Here is a 23,950-nt window from a genome sequence, read left to right as displayed (position 1 = left end):
AAGGTATAGATCCCATCAAAAAGGTGGGCAAAAGATAACCCTGCTGGTTAAAAAAAAAATCCAGAGTAAGAAGTGACAAAAGATCAGAACATGTAGAATTTTTGTGGGTAAATTTAAGAAACTGCAAGGGTAAAAAGATCCTGATGGGAGTCTAAATATACAGGCTTCCAATAGTAGCCAGGATATGAGGTGCAAATTACAATAGGAGATAGAAAAGGCATGTAAGAAAGGCAATGTTATGGTGACATGGGGGTCTTCAATGGGCAGGTAGACTGGGAAAATCAGATTGGCACTGGATCCCAAGAGAAATTATTTGTAGAATGCCTATGAGATGGATTTTTAGAACAGCTCTGGTTGACCCCACTAGATATTTGTTGATCTGCAATGAACCAGATTTGATTAGAAGGCTGTGCTCATGATAGAATTCAACCTGTAATTTGAGATGGAGATGATGAAATTAGATGCACTGGCATTAGTTTGAGTAAAGGTGACTACAGAAGCATAAGAGAGCAGCTGGCCAAAGATAGACAGAAAGGGATCTTAGCAAGGATGTTGGTAGAGCAGCAATGGCAGGGGTTTCTGGGAGTAATTCAGAAGACAGAACATTATTTCGCTCCAGCATTCTAAAGGGAGGATGAGGCAACAGTGGCTGACAAAGGAAGTCAAAGAAAGCATAAAAGCAAAAGCAATGATATACAATACTGCAAAAATGAGCAGGAAGCTAGAGGACGAGGAAACTTTTGGAAACAAACAGAAAATAACTCTGTGGAATTCATTGCCAGCTATTGCCGTGGAGACCACTCATTGGGTAAAATTAAAGCAAAGGTTGATAGGTTCTTGATTAGTAAGAGAGAAAAGGCTTAAGAGAGAACAATAAATTAGCCAGGATCAAATGGTGGTGTAGATTCAATGGCAGAATGTTGCTCCTATGCCTTACAGAATATTTTCATCTTAGAGAACCGCAGCTATTATTGCTAAGCTACCATAAATCCACTGCAGAAAAAAGACAAACATAATTAGGATGAAAATTTAAATAAACTTTATTTTATTATACAGGAAATCAGAAAAGCTGAACACTTGCAGTCTTGCTGCTCCAAGAGTTAGATATGTAAACCATGGTTTGCTAAACTTCAGAAAGAATCAGTTTTCATTTCATGTACCATTCCTGTGATTGGCATGGCCAACAGCACGCTAAGCACGTTGGAGCTTCAATCAAATCTTCTGGATAAGGTTGTAAACAAGAATGTAAAGACCTTCTGGAACAGATACAAGAGTCAGCTGAGGCAAAAAAAAATTAGACAAAATATTATTGTGCAGAATTACAGAAAATTCCAAACTTTTCAAAAACAATTTGCATTTTGTATTTCATAAAAGAAGTTACATTTAAATTTAGCAATACTCCTGGTAGAATGCATAGTGAAAAACTACATGTATTAGCATACATGGTGCAAACTCATTTTCAATTAAACTATTCTTTACATATAAGCAAAGTTGTCTTTCATCACTTCTATACAATAACTACAATATCAATCTTAGACCAATTAAAGGTTAACGGTGAATATTGTCAGACCAAAGAAAGATTTTTTTTTAATTCATACATACCAAGAAGAGCAGTAATTTCAAGTCAGCTCCAAAAGCACATAAACTCACTGTAAACTTTTGTTACTGCTGTGTAACTCTTTGGCTTAATCCTTTGAACTGAAGTAATTTTCAAGGTTAGAACACCAAAGATTCAAATTACTTCCTTGATAATATGAAGAACATCAACTAAGACAAATTCTTAATATTTTTATAGCAACTGGCTCTTCACATTAGAAGGCAGGGTTTTTTTTTAGGAATTCCTAAATGTGATGTAATTAGAACACTTCACTATGTCACTAAGGAATCTTACATGGAATAGCAGATTTCAGCTTCTGTGTTTCTGAATTTAATACATTAAGCTGGGTTGAATGTTTTATTCCAGCTCTGTTTAAGTATAAAATCATTTTGTGTTTAATGTTTAATACTTTGATTGTATGTAATGAAACGCATTTTCGCCACATTAGGACTTACAAAGAAAACTCGAAACAACAAATTTCTGGAGGTAGAGAAATACAGAAAAGGGTTGGAACAAAAATATTGCTTAAAAACAATACAAATAAAATACAATTAAGAGCTACAAGAGTCAATAAGACTCAACAGTTGTACAAGAAACTGGATCAATGCTAAAATTATAGAATTGCAACAAACTACATTTCACTTCTCATGCTTTTTAAATTGAATGGGTGGATTGGTTCCACAAGAATCCACATCAAAATTTCAAAAGAAGTTTACTTTTTCTACTGTCATCTATTGAATACATTTAGTTACAACACAGGTGATGGAGCTGAAACATTCATGCTCAAGGGCAACAAAAGAGTTAAGGAAATAAAATCTCAAATTCATAATAATCCAATCACACATTTTTATTTATGAACAATTAAGATTAGGATAAACTAGTCTCAACTTAATTGCACATGGAGCACTTGTCACTTCTGAAAAAAGATAACTATGCATTTGGTGCATAGACAATTCTGTCAATTGCAAAAGGTACAAAATTGCTGACAAAATTAAATCATTTTAACGCAAAAGGGGAATAAATAAAATGATGCTTAGTTCATACGGTGCTCACTAAAGGAAACCTTATTATTACAATATTGAACAACGTAGCTGATCAGATCAACAAACTCTGTATGAAACATCAGTATACTTCTCTCATGCACTGAAACAGGTAAAAATATTCTACCACTAGTGGTAAAATATCCAATAATGACTTCCAAGTTAACCTTCATCTTTTCTGTACATACACATGTAAAATTTACACTATATACAGAAAAAATTATATTATTGTTACATTAGATGTGGTTTTTACTTCTTCATGTGAATTATTTTTTAATAACTCTTTGATGAATTGTTCAAGAGCAGCAAAATAGCCCTGGCACTGCCAGGTATCATTATGAGTTCCATCCGGAAAAATGACTAGTCTCTTAGTCCGTGATGCAGACAGCTCACAGAGTTGTTTCATCATGACTGGTGGAATTAGCTGGTCTGACAATCCAGAAATCAAAAGGGATGGCATCCTGCACTGGGCAATCTTGTTGTAGGACAAAAATTTGTTCTTGTAGCACCAAAGTGGAAGATACCTCATGGGAAAGAAGGAGAACAAAGTGCTGGCCATATGTGGGATACTGAGGAAGGTGTTCTCAATAATTATTGCAAAAATCCTATGTGGATTCTCTGAGGCCAAGTGAATAGCAACTGCACCACCCAAAGAGCGACCAAATAAGATTATTTTGGTTTTATCAAGATCAGGTCTGGTCATAACATAATCCAACACAGCTTCTGAATCCAAGTAAAGGCCTTTTTCACTCGGTTCCCCCTCACTCCTTCCGTAACCTCTATAATCTACAAGTAGTACATTAACTTTTAGATTGACCATCATCAACAGCGCATTTTGTATCCTGTGACCAATATTACCAGCATTGCCATGAAAATAGATTATGGTTGGTGAATATGAAGCATTATCTCCAGTGTATCTCAACAGAATCAAATTAAGTCGGATTCCATCTTTGGTTTTAACAAAAAGATTTTCATGTGGGATTCCAGTAGGTACAGGAACATACAAACGTGACGAAGGTGGTTGCTCTGGGAAGTAGAGGAGTACATCTTGGAATTTGTACAATATACCTGCTACTGATGCAAGGATCAAAAAAAGCAAAAAGATGCCTCCATACAAGTGGAAGGTTAAAATCAGAGCTAGTAGAGAAATCCGGCACAGACTCCAGGACCATGATATCAAGACAATCAGCCATTTCCTGACATAGTTCCATGACTTCCATGTTTTCTCCATCATAGTCTCTTTCAAAGGCACCAGTTTCTCAGCTACATCTGTTCTATAAAAAAAATACACAGATTAATCCTTCAGTATTTGCCGCATAATTATTTTGTAAAAGATTAAAATGATATCTATCAGCTATAAATGACTAGGTGTATCGTGGTCTGCTATGTCAATATAGCAATGGTACAGCAGAGGAATTTAAGAAGCCGCACATCCTTCTGCACAATTGGTAATATCTACAGGTGGTGCTGCATCAAGGTGGCAAAATTATTCAAGATCCATACCACCTGGGCCACGCCATCTTTTCTTAGCTCCCATCTGGCAGGAGGAACAGAAGCCTCCAAGTCCCACACCATCAGGTTTGTACTGTGCAAATCTCTTAGGTACATATATATGTATATATGCTAGGGAGCCTAAGAGGCTTTTTGCACCACAGTATATTTGTCAACATGGCGAGTTTGTAAATCTGGCAGCAGCAAAGGATGTTTGGAATGGCGGGGCGGGGGGGGGGGAGCATCTCAGGAAGGGTGTGGGAAAACTGGCAGAGAAGGAGTGCCAGGGGCAGGGGGTGGAGCAGGTGCTAACTTGTTCTCTATTTCATTTAAATGCATAGTTTGTTACTCACTTTGTCTTTTTTTTTAAATACCTTAACTATTTCCATGAAAATTCGACTAATTGAGCCAGCTGTTTAATTGGGACAAAATGCAAAATGTACTGGTCCCAATTAACCAGAATCCACTGCAGTCAAATTGGAGTTTTACAGTACTTGTAAGCTTTTGCTCCATTTGATATTTTTCGCTATAAATTTGTTTGTATCCTACAACAAAATAATATTATGTTGCATTTGCTTGGAAAAAGGTCAAAGTTTTTTTAAAAAATTACTAATGGCTTAGAAGAATATAGTGGTGTCAAAATATTCTTCACCATTTCTACATTTCGTGCATTTAAAAAAAAATCATGAATATAGCACAGGTAGCAAGCTACAACACCAACATCTGACAATGATACAATAATTACCTTCGAAAATGCTTGCTGCTCCATGGTTTACAATAATTTCAACTGAGGGCTCTGACTCTGATAAACTAGAACATAGCTTGAAATTCACTAATGACATTGTATTCATAAACCATGTCAGATGGATGCACAAGGAACACATTTCTCCTGAAGTTGTTTTTTTTTCCCATACATGCAATTCCAAAATTGTTACCAACATGAGAATGCTTAGCCAAAGGTATCCTGTATTCCTTGAATTGTTCTATGTTCTACAAGAATGGATAAAATTATCGAGTTTTTTTTGAATCACAAGACCAGCAAATATTGCCATCACAAACAGCCCAGGGAAATGTTTCCCCTAGAGAGATCAACTGTGATTAAAAGCCTATATATATCACCTTCTCCTAATGACATGAACACTACTTGAGTCATTCATTCTCATGCAGAAACCCCATTGCTCCTTCTCTGCAACTTGAAATATAATTCGTTTTTAAAGACTTTTCTCAGTTTTGATGAAAGGTCATCACCCTGAATCATGGATTATGTTCTTCTGACATTTTGCTTGATGTTCCTGAAAATTTCAACATTAATTTTAATTTCCAGCATCTACAGCTACTTCTGCTTTTCAACACCCAATGTCTGACTTTCTTGTAGAGGCATATTCTGACGGCTGGTCCTGTTGAATATTCAGTCATGGCTAAGGACATGGCTCTTGCACTGTTTCAACGAACTCCTGGGATGGATGAATGATCTTCAACAATAATAACTTTATGAATTATAAGTTATTTGCATCAGTTTACCAGGGGTTCTGGCATCCAATGTTGTTTGACGTTAGGCAGTCATTCTCATCCTCTCTGGAATTAACCTTTTTGGTTCATATTTGGCCAAAGGACTGGTGAGTCAAGTGGTCTTGTGAAACCCAGTAGGTATCAGCAGGCAGATTACTGGAGAGTATGTGCCACTTAATAATATTGTTCTGGAGGTCAAACTGGACATTGATAAACCTCTTCCTCAAGCAGATGTTAAGAAAGCCAAGACATTAACTTAAAAAAAAGGATTAACATGCTTAAAACCAGTTAAACTTATTGAAGGTATTGGGCCTCGTACTTTCCTTTACAACTGGATACTTGACTTCCTCGTTGACAGACCTCAATCAATGAAGAGTGGTTACTATCTCCTCCTCGCTGATCAGTAACACAAACACACCTCACGGTTGCATGCTTAGCCCTCTGCTTTACTCTTTTACTCTCTATGCATGTGACTGTGTACTAAGCACAGCTACAACGTCATCTTCAAATCTGCAACAACACTTCTGGGGTTGGACAAATTACAGCAGCGATGAGTCAGCTTACCAGTGACATAGGACACCTGACTGAGTGATGCCACAATAACAATTGCTCGTTTAATGTCGGTAAAACAGAAGAACTGAATATTAACTTCAGGAAATGTAAGGAGATTGAACGTGCACCAGCCTACATTGGGGGAATCAGCAGTGAGGGAGTCAGCAAATTTAAATTCCTGGGCATTAAATATATCATGAGCCAAACTCACAGATACAATCATAAGGAAAGCATGCTGCTGTCCTAACTTTCTTTGGAGGTTAAGGAGGTTCAGCTTGTCAGTAAACTCTCTCATAAATGTTTGAAGATGTTAAGTTCAATAGATCTGGACTGATTGCAGCATGATCTGGTACAGCAATATAAAGGTGTGGACTCTGCCCAATATATCATGGGCATGTTCCAACTCACTGTTACTATCTACAGGAGGCCATCTATTCGCAGCTACCATCCGACAGAAGGTACAGAGCCTCAAGTCCCACACCACTAGAACAGCTACTCCCCTTCAACCATTTGGTTCTTGAAACAATCAGCTAAACCTCAATCGCTACAGTTTAGCAACTACCTTGCACTCAATGTCAGTACAACCAAAGAACTGATTGTGGACTTCAGAAAGGGTAAGATGAGAGAACACGAACAAATCCAATGAGAAGGGTCATAAGTGAAGAGTATGAACAATTTCAAGTCCCTGGGTTTCAATATCTGAGGATCTAACATAAGACCAAAAGATATAGGAGCAGAAGTAGGCCATTCAGACCATCGAGTCTGCTCCGCCATTCAATCATGGGCTGATGCATTTCTTCCAGTCAACCCCACTCCCCTGCCTTCTCCCCATACCCTTTGATGCCCTGGCTAATCAAGAACCTATCTATCCCTGCCTTAAACACACCCAATGGATAGGCCTCCACAGCCACTCATGGCAACGAATTCCACAGATTTATCACCCTCTGACTAAAGTAATTTCTCCACATTTTTGTACTAAATGGACATCCTTCAATCCTGAAGTCGTGCTCTCTTGTCCTAGACTCCCCTACCATGGAATACATCTCCCATATCTAATTTGTTCAGGCCTTTTAACATTCGGAATGTTTCTGAGATCCCCCCTCATTCTCCCGAACTCCAGGGAATACAGCCCAAGAGCTGCCAGACGTTCCTCATACGATAACCCTTTCATTCCTGGAATCATTTGCTTGAATCTTCTCTGAACCCTCAGTATATCCTTTCTAAAATAAGGAGCTTAAAACTGCACACAATACTGTGCGGTCTCATGAGTGCCTTATACAGCCTCAAAATCACATCCCTGCTCTTACATTCTATACCTCTAGAGATGAATGTCAACATTGCATTTGCTTTCTTCACCACGGACTCAACCTGGAGGTTAACCTTGAGGCTACCCTGCACAAGGACTCCCAAGCCCCTTTGCATTTTGGCATTTTGAATTCTCTCCCAATCTAAATAATAGTCTGCCCATTTATTTCTTCCACCAAAGTGCATAACCATACACTTTCCAACATTGCATCTCATATGCTACTTCTTTGCCCATTCCGCTAAATTATCTAAGTCTCTCCGCAGGGCTTTCTGTTTCCTCAACATTACCTGCTCCTCCACCTATCTTTGCATCATCAGCAAATTTAGCCACAAATACATTAATCCCATAATCCAAATCATTGACATACATTGTAAAAAGCAGCGGTCCCAGCATCGACCCCTGTGGAACTCCACTGGTAACTAGCAGCCAGCCAGAAGAGGATCCCTTTATTACCAATCTCTGTTTCCGCCAACCAGCTAGTGCTTCACCTACGCTAGTAACTTCTCCGTAATTCCATGGGCTCTTATCTTGCTGAGCAGCCTCATGTGCTGCACCTTGTCAAAGACCTTCTGAAAATCCAAGTACACCACATCTACAGCATCTCCCTTGTCTACGCTGCTTGTAATTCCCTAGAAAAATTGCAATAGGTTAGACAGGCAGGATTTTCCTTTCAGGAAACCTTGGCGTATCTTGTCATGCGTCTCCAGGTACTCTGTAATCTCATCCCTAACAATCGATTCCAATAACTTCCCAACCACTGACGCCAGGCTAACAGGTCTATAGTTTCCTTTCTGCTGCCTCCCATCTTTCTTAAATAGCAGAGTAACATCTGCAATTTTCCAGTCATCTGGTACAATGCCAAAAGCTATTGATTCTTGAAAGGTCATTGTTAATGCCTCCGCAATCTTTCCAGCGCCTTCCTTTGGAACCCAAGGGTGCATTCCATCAGATCCAGATTTATCCACCCTCAGACCATTAAGCTTCCTGAGCACCTTCTCAGTTGTAATTTTCACTGCACATACTTCACTTCCCCGACACTCTTGAATGCCCGGTATACTGCAGATGTCTTCCACTGTGAAGACTGACACAAAATACACATTCAGTTCTTCCGCCATCTCTGCATCTCTCATTACAATATTTCCAGCATCATTTTCTATTGGTCCTATATCTACCCTCGACTCTCTTTTACCCTTTGTATATTTAAAAAAACTTTTAATATATTCTTTGATATTAGTCACCAGCTTCCTTTCATAATTCATCTCCAATCCTCTATCTTCCCACTAGCTTTGGCTTCCTTGTATGCCCTCTCTTTTGCTTTTACTTTGGCTCTGACTTCACTTGTCAGCCACGGTAGTGTCCTTCTTCCCTTTGAAAATTTCTTATTTGGAATATATCTGTCTTGCACTTCCCTCATTTTTTGCAGAAACTCCAGCCATTGCTGCTCTGCTGCCCTTCCTGCTAGTGCCCCTTTCCAGTCAACTTTGGCCGGTTCCCCTCTCATGCCATTGTAATTTCTTTTGTTCCACTGAAATACTGACACATTGGAATTTATAGTTTCTCCTTCTCAAATTTCAAAGTGAACTCGATCATATTGTGATCACTGTTCCCTAAGGGTTCTGTAACCTCAAACTCTGTTATCACCTCCGGATCATTGCACAACACCCAATCCAGCACAGCCGATCCCCTAGTGGGCTCAACAACAGGTTGTTCTAAAAAGCCATCCCTTAGACATTCTACAAATTCTCTCTCTTGAGGCCCAGGACTGACCTGGTTTTCCCAATCCACTTGCATGTTAAAATTCCCAACGATTATCATGACATTGCCCTTCTGACATGCCTTTCTATCTCCTGCTGTAATTTGTAATCCACATCCCGGCTACTGTTTGGAGGTCCTTTTACCCCTGCCATTTCTCAACTCAACCCAAGACTCTGCACCTTCCGATCTATGTCATCCCCTTCTAATGATTTAATATTATTTTTTATACACACAGCCACACCACCTCCTCTGCTTACAAACCTATCTCTCCGATACACCGTATGTCCTTGGACGTTCAACTCCCAATGGCAGCCATCCCATCATATCGATGCAGCTATAAAGAAGGCAAGCCAGTAGCTATATTTCATCAAGAGTTTGAGGAGACCAAAACACTGGAAAACTTCTACAGATGTACCGTGGAGAGCATTCTAACAGGCTGTAGCACTGTCTAGTATGGGGGCCTGTTGCACAGGATTGAAGTGAGCTGCAGAGAGTTACAAAATCCGTCAGTTCCGTTATGAGTGCTAGCCTCCAAATTATCCAAGACATCTCAAAGAGCAGTGCCTCAGAAAAGCAGCTTCCATTATCAAGCACCCCCACAACCCAGGACATGCCTTCTTCTCATTGTTACCATCAGGAAGGAGGTACCGAAGCCTGAAGGCACACACTCAACGACTCAGGGACAGCCTCTTCCTCTCTGCCATCCGATTCCTAAATGGAAACTGATGAACACTAGCTCACTACTTTTTTTAAATTTCTGTTTTCACACTACCTATTTTAATTATTTAATATACATACTTAATGTAATTCAGTTCTTTTCTATGTTTTTCACATATTGCATTGTACTGCTGCTGCAAAGTTAGCAAATTTGACTGTATATGCCGGTGAAAGCTAATGGCACGTTGGTCTTCATAACAAGGGGAGTTGAGTATAGGAGCAAAGAGGTCCCTCTGCAGTTGTACAGGGCCCTGGTGAGACCACACCTGGAGTATTGTGTGCAGTTTTGGTCTCCAAATTTGAGGAAGGACATTCTAGCTATTGAGGGAGTGCAGTGTAGGTTCAAGAGGTTAATTCCCGGGACAGTGGGACTGTCATATGTTGAAAGATTGGAGCGAATGGGCTTGTATACACTGGAATTTAGAAGGATGAGAGGGGATCTGATTGAAACATATAAGGGATTGGACACACTAGAGGCAGGAAACATGTTCCCGATGTTGGGGGAGTCCAGAACCAGAGGCCACAGTTTAAGAATAAGGGGAAGACCATTTAGAATGGAGAGAGGGTTGTGGTTCTGTGGAATGGTCCGCCTCAGAAGGCAGTGGAGGCCAATTCTCCGGATTCTTTCAAGAAAGAGTTAGATAGAGCTCTTAAAGATAGCGGACTCAAGGGATATGGGGAGAAGGCAGGAAAAGGGTACTGATTGTGGATGATCAGCCATGATCACAATGAATGGCGGTGCTGGCTCAAAGGGCTGAATGGGCTACTCCACCTATTGTCTATTGATATTAAAGCTAATCCTGGTTCTCAACACCATGACTACTTTATAGTCATATGGCTTTTGCTTTTTCTCTGTTCTAATTGTGTTCTTCCATGTAAAAACAGACCTGCCACAGCTCTACCAGAATGCCAACTTTGTAACTAGGAGAGAATTTTAAAACCAATGACTGTGGACCTGACACGGCCAATCCTTGCCCCAACCTCATAATCAGGCCTGATAAAGTTTAAAGGAATGGGGGATTCTCAAGATTCCTGTAAACAATGGATTCAGTACTGACTATGTCCGTGACTGCAGCGTATTTGAATAATGTCTCATAGCTGCTTTCTTTGGAGCAAGATAAGGGTTAAATTTCACCCAGATCCACATAAGATGTCTCTGGGCTTTTCACACCTTTTGATTTTGACAGAAAGCAGTACCTGATGGAAATTGGACAGAACATTCCTTTCTTAATTAAAGCACAAATTTGACGGATGTTCTTATCTTTGTCATTAAGGCTCCAGCAAACCAGGTAGGACATTCTTTCCTTTAATTAAGGTGGCTGGAGTGTCTAACAAATTGATTGTACTTTTGTATCAATAGTCCATTGACTTGGCTGGAATAGTTATCAAACTGATTGTTCTCTGTATCAGTAATCCATTGACTTCACCAGAATGGTTATCAAACTGATTGTTCTTTTGTATCGATGGCCTTATAACTTCTGACAATTCTGACATCGGGCAGTGAACTTGCAGAACCGCTGGAAAGGTTCTTTCCCTGATGTCAGGTCCAAGTTCACTTGCCAGCTGAGCTCAAAGAAATAAATGGGTGAAAAGATAAGTAACGATCTTTTTGTGCTGTCGTTTTTGATCCAGCAAAGTTACATTTACATTTGGTGTCGTGACTCGGATCCCAACATAGGAAACATCTCTCTGGGCTGAGTAAGTGACAGGAAGCTTGAATCGAACACAACTGAGTGGCAGGCGTCCCGAGGTAGTTTACCTCTGGCTACTCCTTGTGTCCGACCCAGCATTTTTGCCCCTCGCCCATTGGGACTGGTACCTTGACGGGATCCGACGACCCGTTTGGACACAGAATTTAAGGTAAGCAGTTGTCCCTTTTACATTGCTGCTGGTGAAAGGATATGGCCGGTTGAAATTTGATGATTTGGGAAAGGGGTTGCACATCTCTCACAAGATGGCCAGTTGATATTTAAATGAGACAGGTTCAGGATAAAGGAGGAAAGGCCTCCAGAGTATGTGAGAGTTCTTCTTTGTGAGTATTAACGGAAAATAGGCTATCAGTTTTCTGAGAGTTAAAAGCTGCAGGTGACATTGTAACTTTGCTAGAATCGATGTTTAGGGCCGAGACCCTTCAGTAGGACTGGAGCAGTAGAGTTAAAAGGTGTGTGTGTGGGGGGGGGGGTGTTGAGAGGAGGCAGAAACACAAGGTGAAAGGTGAAACCAGGAGGGGGAGGGATGAAGTAAAGAGCTGGGAAGTTGATTGGTGAAAGAGATACAGGGCTGGAGAAGGGGGAATCTAATAAGAGAGGACAGAAGGGCATCGAAGAAAGAAAGGGGGGTGGGGGAGGAGCATCAGAGGGAGGCGATGGTCAGGCAAGCAGATAAGGAGAGAGAGGGAAAAAGAGGACGGAGAATGGTGAAGGGGGGGGAGGGGTGCATCAGCAGAAGTTTGAGAAATTGATGTTTATGCCATCAGGTTGAAGACTACCCAGACGGAATACAAGGTGTTGTTGCTCCAACCTGAGAATGGCCTCATCACAACAGTAGAGAAGGCCATGGATAGACATATCGGAATGGAAAGTAGAATTAAAATGGGTGGCCACTGGGAGATTCCGCTTTTTCTGGCAGGGTGTAGGTGTTCAGAGGAGCGATCCCTGAATTTATGTTGGGTCTCATTAACATACAGGAGGCCACAATGGGAGCACCGGACACAGGAAGGGCTGTTTGGGGCCCCAAATGACAGGGAGAGAGGTGCAGCACTTGTTCTGCTTGCGAGGATTAGTGCCAGGAGGGAGATCAGCAGGGAGGGACAAATAGAGTCACATAGGGAGTGATCCCTGTGGAAAACAGAAGTGGGGGTGGGGAGTAAAGATATACTTTGAAGATGGGATCCCATTGGAGATGGTGGATCTTACGGAGAATTATGTGCTAGACACAGAGGGTGGTGGGATGGTAGGTGAGGACAAGAGGAACCGTATCACTGGTAGGGTGGCAGGAGGTGGGGCGAGAGCAGACATGCATGAAATGGAAGTGATGCAATTGAGGGCAGTGTTGATGGTGGATTAGGAGATTGCTTCACTGAGCACCAATGCTCCATCCACCAGAGAAAGCAGGATCTCCCAGTACCCACCCATTTTAAATCCACTTCCCATTCCAATTCTGATGGTTATTCCATGGCCTCCTCTGCTGTCACGATGACGCCATACTCAGATTGGAAGAACAACACCTTACCTGATGGCACGAACATCGATTTCTTGAAGTTCTGGTAATGACCCCCGCCCCCATCACTCCCCATCCCCCTTTCCTTCTCTCACCTCATCTCCCCCTGCCTGTCGCCTCCCTCTGGTGCTTCCCCTCCCCCCCTTTCCTTTCTTCCATGGCCTTCTGTCCTCTCATATTAGATCCCCCCTTCTCCAGCCCTGTATCTCTCGTCAATCAACTTCCCAGCTCTTCATTTCACCCCTCCCCTATCCCGGTTTCACCTATCACCTCGTGATTCTCCATCCCCTCCCCCCATCTTTTAACTCTGACTCCTCATCCTTTTTTCTCCAGTCCTGCTAAAGGGTTTTGGCCCTCTTGCCAACAGCGCTTGCGTGAGATTTTCGCTACGGAGAACAGTTCAGAAATGATCGTGGAAAAGTATTTCTACTTTATATAGGCTGTGTATTTATCATTTCATTCCTGCTTTTACTATATGTTACTGTTATTTTAGCTTTTATGTGTTATTTGGCATGATTTGGTAGGTTATTTTTGGGTCTGCGAACGCTCACAAAATTTTCCCATATAAATAAATAGTAATTGCTTCTTCACTTTACGACATTTCGGCTTACAAACCGTTTCGTAGGAATGCTCTACCTTCGGACAGCGGGGGAAACCTGTATCTACAAATGGAGGGAATTCAGTTCTGTTGCTACTCTCCCTAAAGTGGGCGTCCTGTAAAGATCACACCAAGAACACAATGCTGAAGGAGGTGAAAAAGAACCCAAGGTTAACAGCAAAAAAGACTGCAGAAATCTCTAGAACTTGCTAAAGTCTCTGTTCATGTTCCCACTTTAAGAAAAACACTGAACAAGAAAAGTGTTCATGGAAGTACACCACAGAGGAAGCTACTGCTCTCCAAAAAAAAAAAATTGCTGCACATCTCAAGTTTGCAAAAGACCACCTGGATGTTCTACAATGCTTCTGGGACAATGCTCTGTGGACAGATGAAACAAAGTTGAACTTTTTGGTAGAGAGATGCACACTACTTATGTTTGAAGGAAAAGGGGCACTGCACTCCTACAGCGAAACCTCATCCCAACTGTGAAGCATGGTGGAAGAAGCATCAGGGTTTGGAGCTGCTTGGCTGTCCCAGGGCCTGGACAGCTTGCAATCATTAAGGGAACAATGAATTCAAAATTGTATTGATTGTATCAAGACATTTTACAGGAGAATGTCAGGGTAGAGGTCCGTCACCTGAAGTTTAATAGAATTTGGATGATGCAACAAAACAATGAATTAAACAAAAGAGTAAATCAAGAAAATGTGTGTCTTGGAATGGCCAAGTAACATTCCAGACCTTAACCCAATTGAGATGTTTTGGCATGACCTGAAGAGAGCTGTTCATGCAAGATATCCCAAATCAAAAATGTCTGTAGTGTTAGGTTAAATTGCCGGAGTGGTTGAATTATGAAGTTGGCAATAGGTCGCAATATGGCAAAAAAATGGAAGTTTGATGGCTGATGCCAAGCTGGGCCAAATTGTGTTTGCATGCTGTTTGAAATTATAATTTCTATGATAGGAGCTTCTTTAGGGCTAGAGAGCTGTGTGCAGGGTTCCACGGGGCTCAAGACTTCACCATTGATTTACACTTGATGATACCGCTAAAATTAGCAATGTTTTTATTAGATCAAACAAGTATGATATATTTTCCTTCACAGGGGGAACAATAATTAGGGCACCTAATTTTACCTTCATTAATAAAATAATCACTCGCTTTTAGACTGCACACCACCTTCACGCACCGACTATGATGCCTCTCTGTAACATACAGCAACATGGTCTGCATCAGGTCCAAGACCAGAGAACACAGCCTCAGTACAGAGAAGCATCCTTTTAGAATGGAGATGAGGAGGAATTTCTTTAAGCAAACAGTGGTGAGTCTATGGAATTCTTTGCCACGAGCAGCTATGGAGGCGAAGTCTTTACAGTGCCTATAAAAAGTACTCACTCCCCTTGGAAGTGAATCACAGTAGATTTAATTTGGCCTTTTTTTGGCATGAGACGGCATCCCAGGGCAGGTAGTCAGGATGTACGCAACACAACTTGCAGGTGTTTACAGTCATTTTAAAATCTCTCCCTTTCCCAGTATGCCCTCCTACTTCAAAACGTCCACCACTGTACCTGTACCTAAAAAGACCAAAGTAACATGTCTGAACCTGTCGCACTTACCTCAATAATAAGCAAATGCTTTGACAGGCTGGTCAAGGACTACATCTGCAGCATGCTGCCACCCACACTGGACCCCTACAATTTGCCTACTGACACAACCGATCAACAGAAGACGCAATAGCCACAGCTCTACACGCCGTCTTTATACATCTGGAGAAGAAGGATGCTTATGTGAGAATGCTGTTCTTGGATTACAGTTCAGCATTGAACACCATAATTCCCTCCAGGCTTGACAAAAAGCTCAGAGACCTCAGTCTTCACCCTGCCTTGTGAAGCTGGATCCTGTACTTCCTGTCAGATCGGTGCCAGGTGGTAAGAGAGGGTCCCTCACCTCTGCCCCTCAACACAGGTCCCCCTCAGGGCTGTGCCCTAAGCCCCATTCTTTACTCTCTGTATACCCATGGCCGTGTCGTCACCCACAGCTCCAATCTGCTAATCAAATTTGCTGATGATACTACATTGATAGGTCTACTCTCTAATAATAACGAGGCAGCCTACAGAGAAGACGTTATCACCCTCACATGGTGGTGTCAAGAAAACAACCTCTCCCTCAATAGCATAAAAACACAGAAGCTGGTTGTGGATGAGCTACAGGAGGAATGGAGACAGGCTAACCCCTATTGACATCAATGGATCTGGGATTGAGAAGGTGAACAGCTTTATGTTCCTCAGCATACACATCACCGAGGATCTCACATGGTTTGTACATACCGACTCTGTGGTGAAAAAAAGCACAACAGCGCCACTTTCACCTCAGACTGTTGAAGTTTGGTATGGGCCCCCAAATCCTAAGGGCTTTGTAGAGGGGCACAATTGAGAGCATCCTGACTGACTGCATCACTGCCTGGTATGGGAACTGCACTTCCCTCAATCGCAGGACTCTGCAGAGAATGATGCGGACAGCCCATTATTCAGGAAATTTACAAAGACAAGTGTGTAAAAAGGGCCTGAAGGATCATTGGGGACTTGAGTCACCCCAACCACACTGTTCCAGCTGCTGCCATTGGGGAAAAGGTACCGCAGCATAAAAGTCAGAACCAACAGAATCCGGGACAGCTTCTTTCACCAGGCTGATTAATTCATGCTGATACAACTGTATTCTATGCTATGTTGACTGTCCTTTTGTACATACTATTATAAATTACTATAAATTGCACATTGCATATTTGGACGGAGATGTAACATAGAGATTTTTACTCATGTATATGAAGGATGTAAGTAATAAAGTCAATTCAATTCAACTCATTGATCAACAAAAAAAGACTTTCATGTCAAATTGGAAAGAGATCTTCACAAAGTGAACTAAATTATTTACAAATATAAAACACAAAATAATTCGATTGTAGCAAAAACACATCTGTGTTTGGTGAGTCAGTATCCTGGCAAAAACTACACCATGAAGACAAAAGAACACTCCAAGCAACTCCCCGAAAAGGTTATTGAAAAGCACAAGTCAGGAGATGGATACAAGAAAATTTCCAAATCACAGAATATCCCTTGGCATACAGTTAAGCCAATCATCAAGAATGTAAAGAATATGACACAGCTGTAAATCTGCCTAGAGCAGGCTGTCCTCAAAAACTGAGTGACCGTGCAAGAAGGGGACCAGTGAGGGAGGCCATCAAGAGACCTATGACAACTCTAGAGGAGTTGCAAGCTCCCCATTGTAAATTGGGAGACTGCTTTGTCGAGCACCTGCAATTCATCCACAAAAAGCGGAATATCATGCTGGCCAACCAACTTAATTCTGATTCCCATTCTATTCCGATGTTTTGGTCCATGGCCTCCTCTTGTGCCACAATGAGGATCAACACCTCATATTCCATCTGGGTTGCCTCCAACGATGGCATGAACATCGACTTCTTACAGTAAAAAAGGTCCTCCTTCCCCCTTCCATTCCACCACTGGCCTCTCACCTCTTATCACCTCTCCCTGGTGCCCTTCCTCCTTCCCTTTCTCCCATGGTCCATTCTCCTCTCATATCCAGCCCTTTACCTTTCCAACCCACCTGGCTTCACCCATTACCTTCGAGTTAGTCCTCTTTCACCTGTCCCCCACCTTCTTACTCTGTCTTCCCCCGCCCTTTCCAGACTTGAAGAAGAATCTTGGCACGAAATGTCAACTGCTTATTTATTTCCATAACTTGACCTAACCTGCTGAGTTCCTCCAGCATTTGTGTGTATTGCTTTGGATTTCCAGCATCTGCAGAATTTTTTGTGTTTATGATATGCTAGCACAACTGCTGTTAATGGCATATGACTGTACTGTTTGCTGTGAGTGCTATGTTACTGTGGAATTGGAGCATTTCTCTAAAGAAAGGCAATAAATTTGATTAATTTTTGAAGTATCACTCTAAAAACCAAAAGGTCATATTTGAAGCAATCCCTGCCACCCTATCTCCATAACTTGAGATTCACATTGCAAACCAATACAAAGCATTATCATTTGACCATTATTACATAACCTCCAGTTATGAAAGATATTTTCCAATCTCAATGTAACATACAATACACCCAGGCTTCAAACAGACATCTAATAACTCTATACAATGTGCCAGCTCAAAAAGCTCATGGATATTCAGGAAAAATATTGGAATGGACCTACTTATTGAAAACAGAGAAATGTCAAGAAAGGAGGAGGAAAGAAACAAGCGGAAGAGGATCAGTTATCATCTAATCAAAAGACAGACAAGGGTTCTACGGTTCTACAGGTGATCTACTGACTCACTAGTGAGGTCTCCATAATTTTGATAAACAAATTACACAGCCTAGACTGAACACTGAAGCTCAGCTCAGACGACTAACTGCAATTTATGTATAATTAATGTAACAATGTTAATACTGAAATTATGTAACATTTCAGTATTAATACACCATAGTGATTTACAGTGGTCAAATGTACAAATTATCACACCAAGGGATAGAGGACTCCCAAGTCCCGTTGCATCTCAGAACTTTGAATTCTTTCCCCATTGAAATAATAGTCTGCCCGTTTATTATTTCTGCCAAAGTGCATAACCATACACTTTCCAACATTGTACTTCATTTGCCACTTCTCTGCCCATTCTTCCAATCTATCCAAGTCTCTCTGCAGACTCTCCGTTTCCTCAGCACTACCGGCCCCTCCACCTACTTTCGTATTGTCAGCAAACTTAGCCACAAAGCCATCTACTCCATAATCCAAATCGTTGATGTACAATGTAAAAAGAAGCGGCCCCAACATTGATCCCTGTGGAACACCACTGGTAACCGGCAGCCAACCAGAATAGGATCCCTTTATTCCCACTCTCTGTTTCCTGCCAATCAGCCAACGCTGTATCCACATATGTAACTTTCCTGTAATTCCATGGGCTCTTATCTTGCTAAGCAGCCTCATGTGTGGCACCTTGTCAAAGGCCTTCTGAAAATCCAAATATACAACATCCACTGCATCTCCCTTGTCTAGCCTACTGGTAATTTCCTCAAAAAATTGTAATAGGATTGTCAGGCAGGATTTTCCTTTAAGGAATCCATGCTGAGTTCTGCCTATCTTGTCATATGCCTCCAGGTACTCTGTGACCTCATCCTTGACAATCGACTCCAACAACTTCCCAACCACCGACGTCAAGCTAACAGGTCTATAATTTCCTTTTTGCTTCCTTGCCCCCTTCTTAAATAGTGGAGTGGTATTTGCAATCTTCCAGTCCTCCAGAACCATGCCAGAATCTATCGACTTTTGAAAGATCATCGCTAATGACTCCGCAATCTCCACAGTTACTTCCTTCAGAACACGAGGGTGCATTCCATCTGGTCCAGGAGATTTATCGACCTTTAGCCTATTCAGCTTCCTGAGTACTTTCTCTGTCGTAATTGTGACTGTGCACACTTCTCTTCCCTGCCACCCTTGAGTGTCCGGTATACTGCTGTCTTCCTCAGTGAAGACTGACGCAAAATACTTGTTCAGTTCCTCTGCCATCTCCTCATCTCCCATTACAATTTCTCCATATCATTTTCTATCGGTCCTATACCTACTCTCACCTGTCTTTTACTCTTTATATACTCGAAAAAGCTTTTAGTATCTTCTTCATTATTATTTGCTAGTTTCCTTTCATAGTTAATTTTTTCTCTCTTAATGACCTTCTTGGTTTCCTTTTGTAAGGTTTTAAAGACTTCCCAATCCTTTGTCTTCCCACTAATTTTTGCTTCCTTGTATGTCCTCTCCTTTGCTTTAACTTTGGCTTTGACTTCTCTTGTCAACCATGGTTGCATTCTTTTTCCACTCGAAAATTTCTTCTTTTTTGGAATATACCTGTCTTGCACCTTCCTCACTTCTCCTATAAACTCCAGCCACTGCTGCTCTGCTGTCTTTCCCGCCAGTGTCTCTTTCCAGTCAACTTTGGCCAGTTCCTCTCTCATGCCACTGTAGTTTCCTTTACTCCACTGAAACACCAATACATCAGATTTCGGCTTCTCTTTTTCTAATTTCACAGTGAACTCAATCATGTTATGATCACTGCCTCCTAAGGGTTCCTTCACCTCAATCTCTCCAATCACCTCCGGTTCATTACACAATACCCAATCCAGTACAGCCAATCCCCTAGTGGGCTCAACAACAAGCTGTTCTAAAAAGCCATCTCGCAGACATTCTACAAATTCTCTCTCTTGAGATCCAGTGCTGACCTGATTTTTCCAATCTACTCGCATGTTAAAATCCCGCACAATTATCATAACACTGCCCTTCTGACAAGCCTTTTCTATTTCCAGTTGTAATTTGAAGTCCACATTCCTTGGATTTACTTGGATTTTCAGATGGCAATTGATAAGGTGCCACACGAGGCTGTTTCACAACATAAAATCCTGCAGCATTACAGGAAAGGTAGTGGCATGGATAGAGGAATGGCTAACAGGCAGGAGGCAGCGAGTGGTTGGCTGCCAGTGACTAGTGGTGTTCCTCACAGGACAGTATGTTTGTCAATGATTTGGATAATGGAACTGATGGTATTGTGGCAAAGCTTGCAGATGATACAAAGACAGGTGGAGGGGTAGGTAGTGCTGAGGAAGCAATGTGATTGCAGCAGGACTTAAAGTGGCAGATGGAATACAGTGTTGGGAAATAATATGATACATTTTGGTAAAAGGAACAATAGTGCTATTATCTAAATAGGGAGAAGGTTCAAATATCAGGGGTGCAAAGGAATTTAGGAGACCTTGTGCAAGACTCCCAGAAGGTTAAGCCTGTGGTAAAGAAGGAAAATTCAATGTTGGCATTTATTTCAAGGGGAATAGAATATAAATGCTAGGAGATAATGTTGAACCTTTAAAGACACTAGTCAGGCCGCACTTGAAGTAACGTCAACAGTTATGGGCCCGGTATCTCAGAAAGGATGTGTTGGTGTTGGAGAAAGTCCAGAGGAGGTTCACAAGGATGATTCCGGGAATGATGGGGTTAATATATGAGGAGTGTTTGTCAGTGTACTCATTGGAATTTAGAAGAATGGGGGGGGGATCTCATTGAAACCTACTGAATGTTGAAAGGACTAGATAGGGTGGATGTGGAGAGGATGTTTCCTCTTGTCGGGGTACCCAGAACTAGAAGGCACAGCCTCAAAATTGAGGGGTGACCTTTTAGACAGAGGTAAGAAGGAATTTTTGTAGCCAGAGAGTAGTGAATCTGTGGAACGCTCTGTCACAGACTCTGTTGGAGGCCAAGTCTGCGGGTATATTTAAGGTGGAAGTTGATTGGTCAGGACATCAAAGGATATGGCAAGAAGGCAGTTGTGATGGGGTTGAGTGGGATCTGGGATCAGCCATGAAGGGATGGCGGAGCAGACTTTACGGGCTGAATAGCCTAATTCTGCTCCTATGTCTTATGGTCTTACCTATGACACTACTTCCAATGAGTTATGGACATCTACTCCCAGATCCTTTTGTTCTACCCCACTCAGTGCCCTACCGTTCACTGCACAAGATCTAGCTTGGTTGCTCCTCTCAAAGTGCAACGCGTCACACTTGACTGCGTTAAATTCCATCTGCCATTTTTTAGGCTGGTCCAGATTCCGTTGCAAACTCTGATTGTCTTCCTCGCTGTCCACTGCATCCCCAATTTTGGTGTAATCTGCAAATTTGCTGATCCACATTGTCATCTATATCAATGATCTGGATGATAAACAACAACGGACCCAGGACTGACCCCCGCGCACTCTACTAATCACAGGCCTCCAGTCAGAGAGGCAACCATCTGCTACCACGTTCTCCCACAAAGCCAATGTCTTTTCCAATCTATTTCCTCATCTTGAATGCTGAGCAACTGAGCCTTCTTGACCAAACTCGCATGTGGGACCTTGTTAAGTGCCGTGCTGAAGTCCAGGTCAACACTATCCACTGCCTTGCCTTCATCAACTTTCCTGGTAATTTCCTCAAAAAAACTCTAAGATTGGTTGGACACAACCTACCACACACAAAGCCATGCCGCCTATTTCTACTCAGTCCCTCTCTGTCCCAATACTCATACCTGGTCTCTTAGAATACCTTCCAATAACTTTTCCACTGATGGCAGCCACACCAGCCTATAATTTCCTGGTTTATGTTTACAGCCTTTCTTAAACAGTGGAACAACATTCGCTATTCCAAACCTCCGGTACCTCACCCGTCACTGAGGATTTCTGCACGTGCCTCCCACAGGATCCTTGTAACTCATTTCTTGAACTTATTCGTTTTTAAGCATGAAATGCATTGGAGACAGTCAGCACATTAATTAATTAGTATTAGTGGAAAGGAACTGAACTGGTAAAGTGAGAAAACAAGTGACCAGATTTAAATTCAGACACGCAGATGAAGGTTGGATTGGACAAGGTTTCTCTTGTCCTATCCTGCTTGTATCAATAAGCAAGTCAGATTGTGCAATGAAAGGCAACTAACTGGAACTTTTCTGTTGAAGGGCCTTCAAAACAGGATGTTAACCTTGTTTATCTTTTTACATATTAAAGATCATTTAAGTGATTCCAGTATTTTTGATTTTTTTTTTGCTTAAGGTTTCCTGTACATTCAGTAGTTTCATTTTCATCGAGTATAACTATTCATTTTATTGTAACATTGTACAATTACCACTACAAACAAACTTGGATTTGTTTTTATAGCATAATTATCGCACAATCGGCATCTTAGATCTTGAAGAATATACAAGACTCAATGAGAAGACAAATTGATTTTCCTGTCTTTATAAACAATATCCCAAACTACCCAGAGACCTAAAACGTCAGGCAAAGGTTTAAATGCACCTCACCCAACCTCACCTACTGCATTCAGTGCTCTGTATAGAGAAGAGGCCACATTCATTTATTTATTCAGAATGAGGGAGACCATTGTGGAGTAAGTGAATGGGTTACACCATTACTCTGTTCTCATTGCCCATGCTGACCTCCTGGCTCATGCCATTGCAACTCCACACCAACCTGCCCGTGCTCAGCATTCTCCACTGTAAGGTGAGGCCAAACAGAAACCAGAATAACAGCCAAATGGTATAAACATTGAATTTGCAGTCTCAGGTAGCTCACACCCCTTATATTCCATTCTCTCTCATGATGCACACAGGCTCTCCTTCCTTCCATCTGCCTATTACTCACACACGAATGCTGAGTCACATATCCTCTCTCACAACTTGTTCCATCAGCCCAGTATTCCAAACTTATCACCTTTTAACCTGCCTCTATGCTGCATTTCCGATTCCCCACCCAACTCCATCTGACCCTTTTACCCCTTCTCTTCTTCTGTCACTATCTGTCACCCACCAGCAGATGTCCCTCACCATTTACCCGTCCTCTCCAGCTCACCTAACGCCTGCCAGTGCCTACTTTACCTCTTCACACCATTTAACTCCACTCTGTACTCGCAGCCCTTATGCAGGATTTCACTATAGACATCGAATTTTCCTTTCCACAAATGCTGCTTAACATATTGAGTTCTTTCAACTGTTATTTTTAACTCCAAACTCTGATTTACCAGACAAAGTAGTCTACGTATTTACACTCTTACCTCACAACTGTTGTCAGATAGGTATCTTGTTAAATAGTTTATATTAAATACTAAAATCTGACAAATAACTTCACAGAACATGCCATTTTTCAATCGCAGCAAAAGATAGTAAACATGCAGCCTTAAATCTAAAATCTAACACAATCATCCACAATTTTGCAGACTTTTCCCTTTATTTTAAAACGCATGGAAGCGTTTATAATGGGCACATACAAACGTTTGTACAAGCATCCGCAGATACCTATTTCCTACCGGGGACCTGAACGTCTGCGACCGCGGTAGGAAGCGAAGCGGAGAGGAGCCGTACCGACCGCACGGCCTCGGCCGTCTCCAACCTCATCCTGCCGCAGTCCCGGGCCCCCTGGATGAAGGGGGAGGGGGGAAGAAGCAGCAGTAAATCGCCAACATGTACGTTGTCCTCACACACAAAGCGACCAACAGACGTCAGTGCCCAGAGGCCTCAAACACTCACCGTCTCCATCTTTCCGGGCGAAATAAAATACCGGACGTGACGACACCAACGTCTCTGCCACAGCATCCGGTC

General features: G+C 41.8%; 1 protein-coding gene across 2 annotated transcripts; it reads right to left on the bottom strand.

Annotated features, from left to right (window-relative positions):
* Positions 1–1,016: 1,016 nt before the first annotated feature.
* Positions 1,017–23,919, bottom strand: abhd13 (abhydrolase domain containing 13). 2 transcript variants are annotated; one of them, XR_011886727.1, is made up of 3 exons: positions 23,879–23,919; positions 1,603–3,911; positions 1,017–1,278 (listed from the first exon to the last, which is right to left on the bottom strand). XR_011886727.1 is itself a non-coding variant. In XM_072264373.1 (2 exons), the coding sequence occupies exon 2, from the start codon at positions 3,869–3,871 to the stop codon at positions 2,858–2,860; it is 1,014 nt and encodes a 337-aa protein (XP_072120474.1). In that variant the 5' UTR covers positions 3,872–3,911; positions 23,879–23,919; the 3' UTR covers positions 1,017–2,857. The 2 variants fall into 2 exon arrangements, 1 of the variants encoding a protein (XP_072120474.1); XM_072264373.1 differs by having other exon boundaries at positions 1,017–3,911.
* Positions 23,920–23,950: the final 31 nt, after the last annotated feature.

The sequence above is a fragment of the Mobula birostris genome, chromosome 7 (genome assembly GCF_030028105.1).
Source record: "Mobula birostris isolate sMobBir1 chromosome 7, sMobBir1.hap1, whole genome shotgun sequence".
NCBI lineage: Eukaryota > Metazoa > Chordata > Chondrichthyes > Myliobatiformes > Myliobatidae > Mobula > Mobula birostris.
The sequence above is the reverse complement of the archived record's forward strand: the minus strand, read 5'-3'. Positions and strand labels throughout refer to the sequence as shown.

Excerpts from the sequence above, each read along its gene's own strand:
- abhd13 (XM_072264373.1), bottom strand. The coding sequence starts at position 3,871 with ATGATGGAGAAAACATGGAAGTCATGGAACTATGTCAGGAAATGGCTG.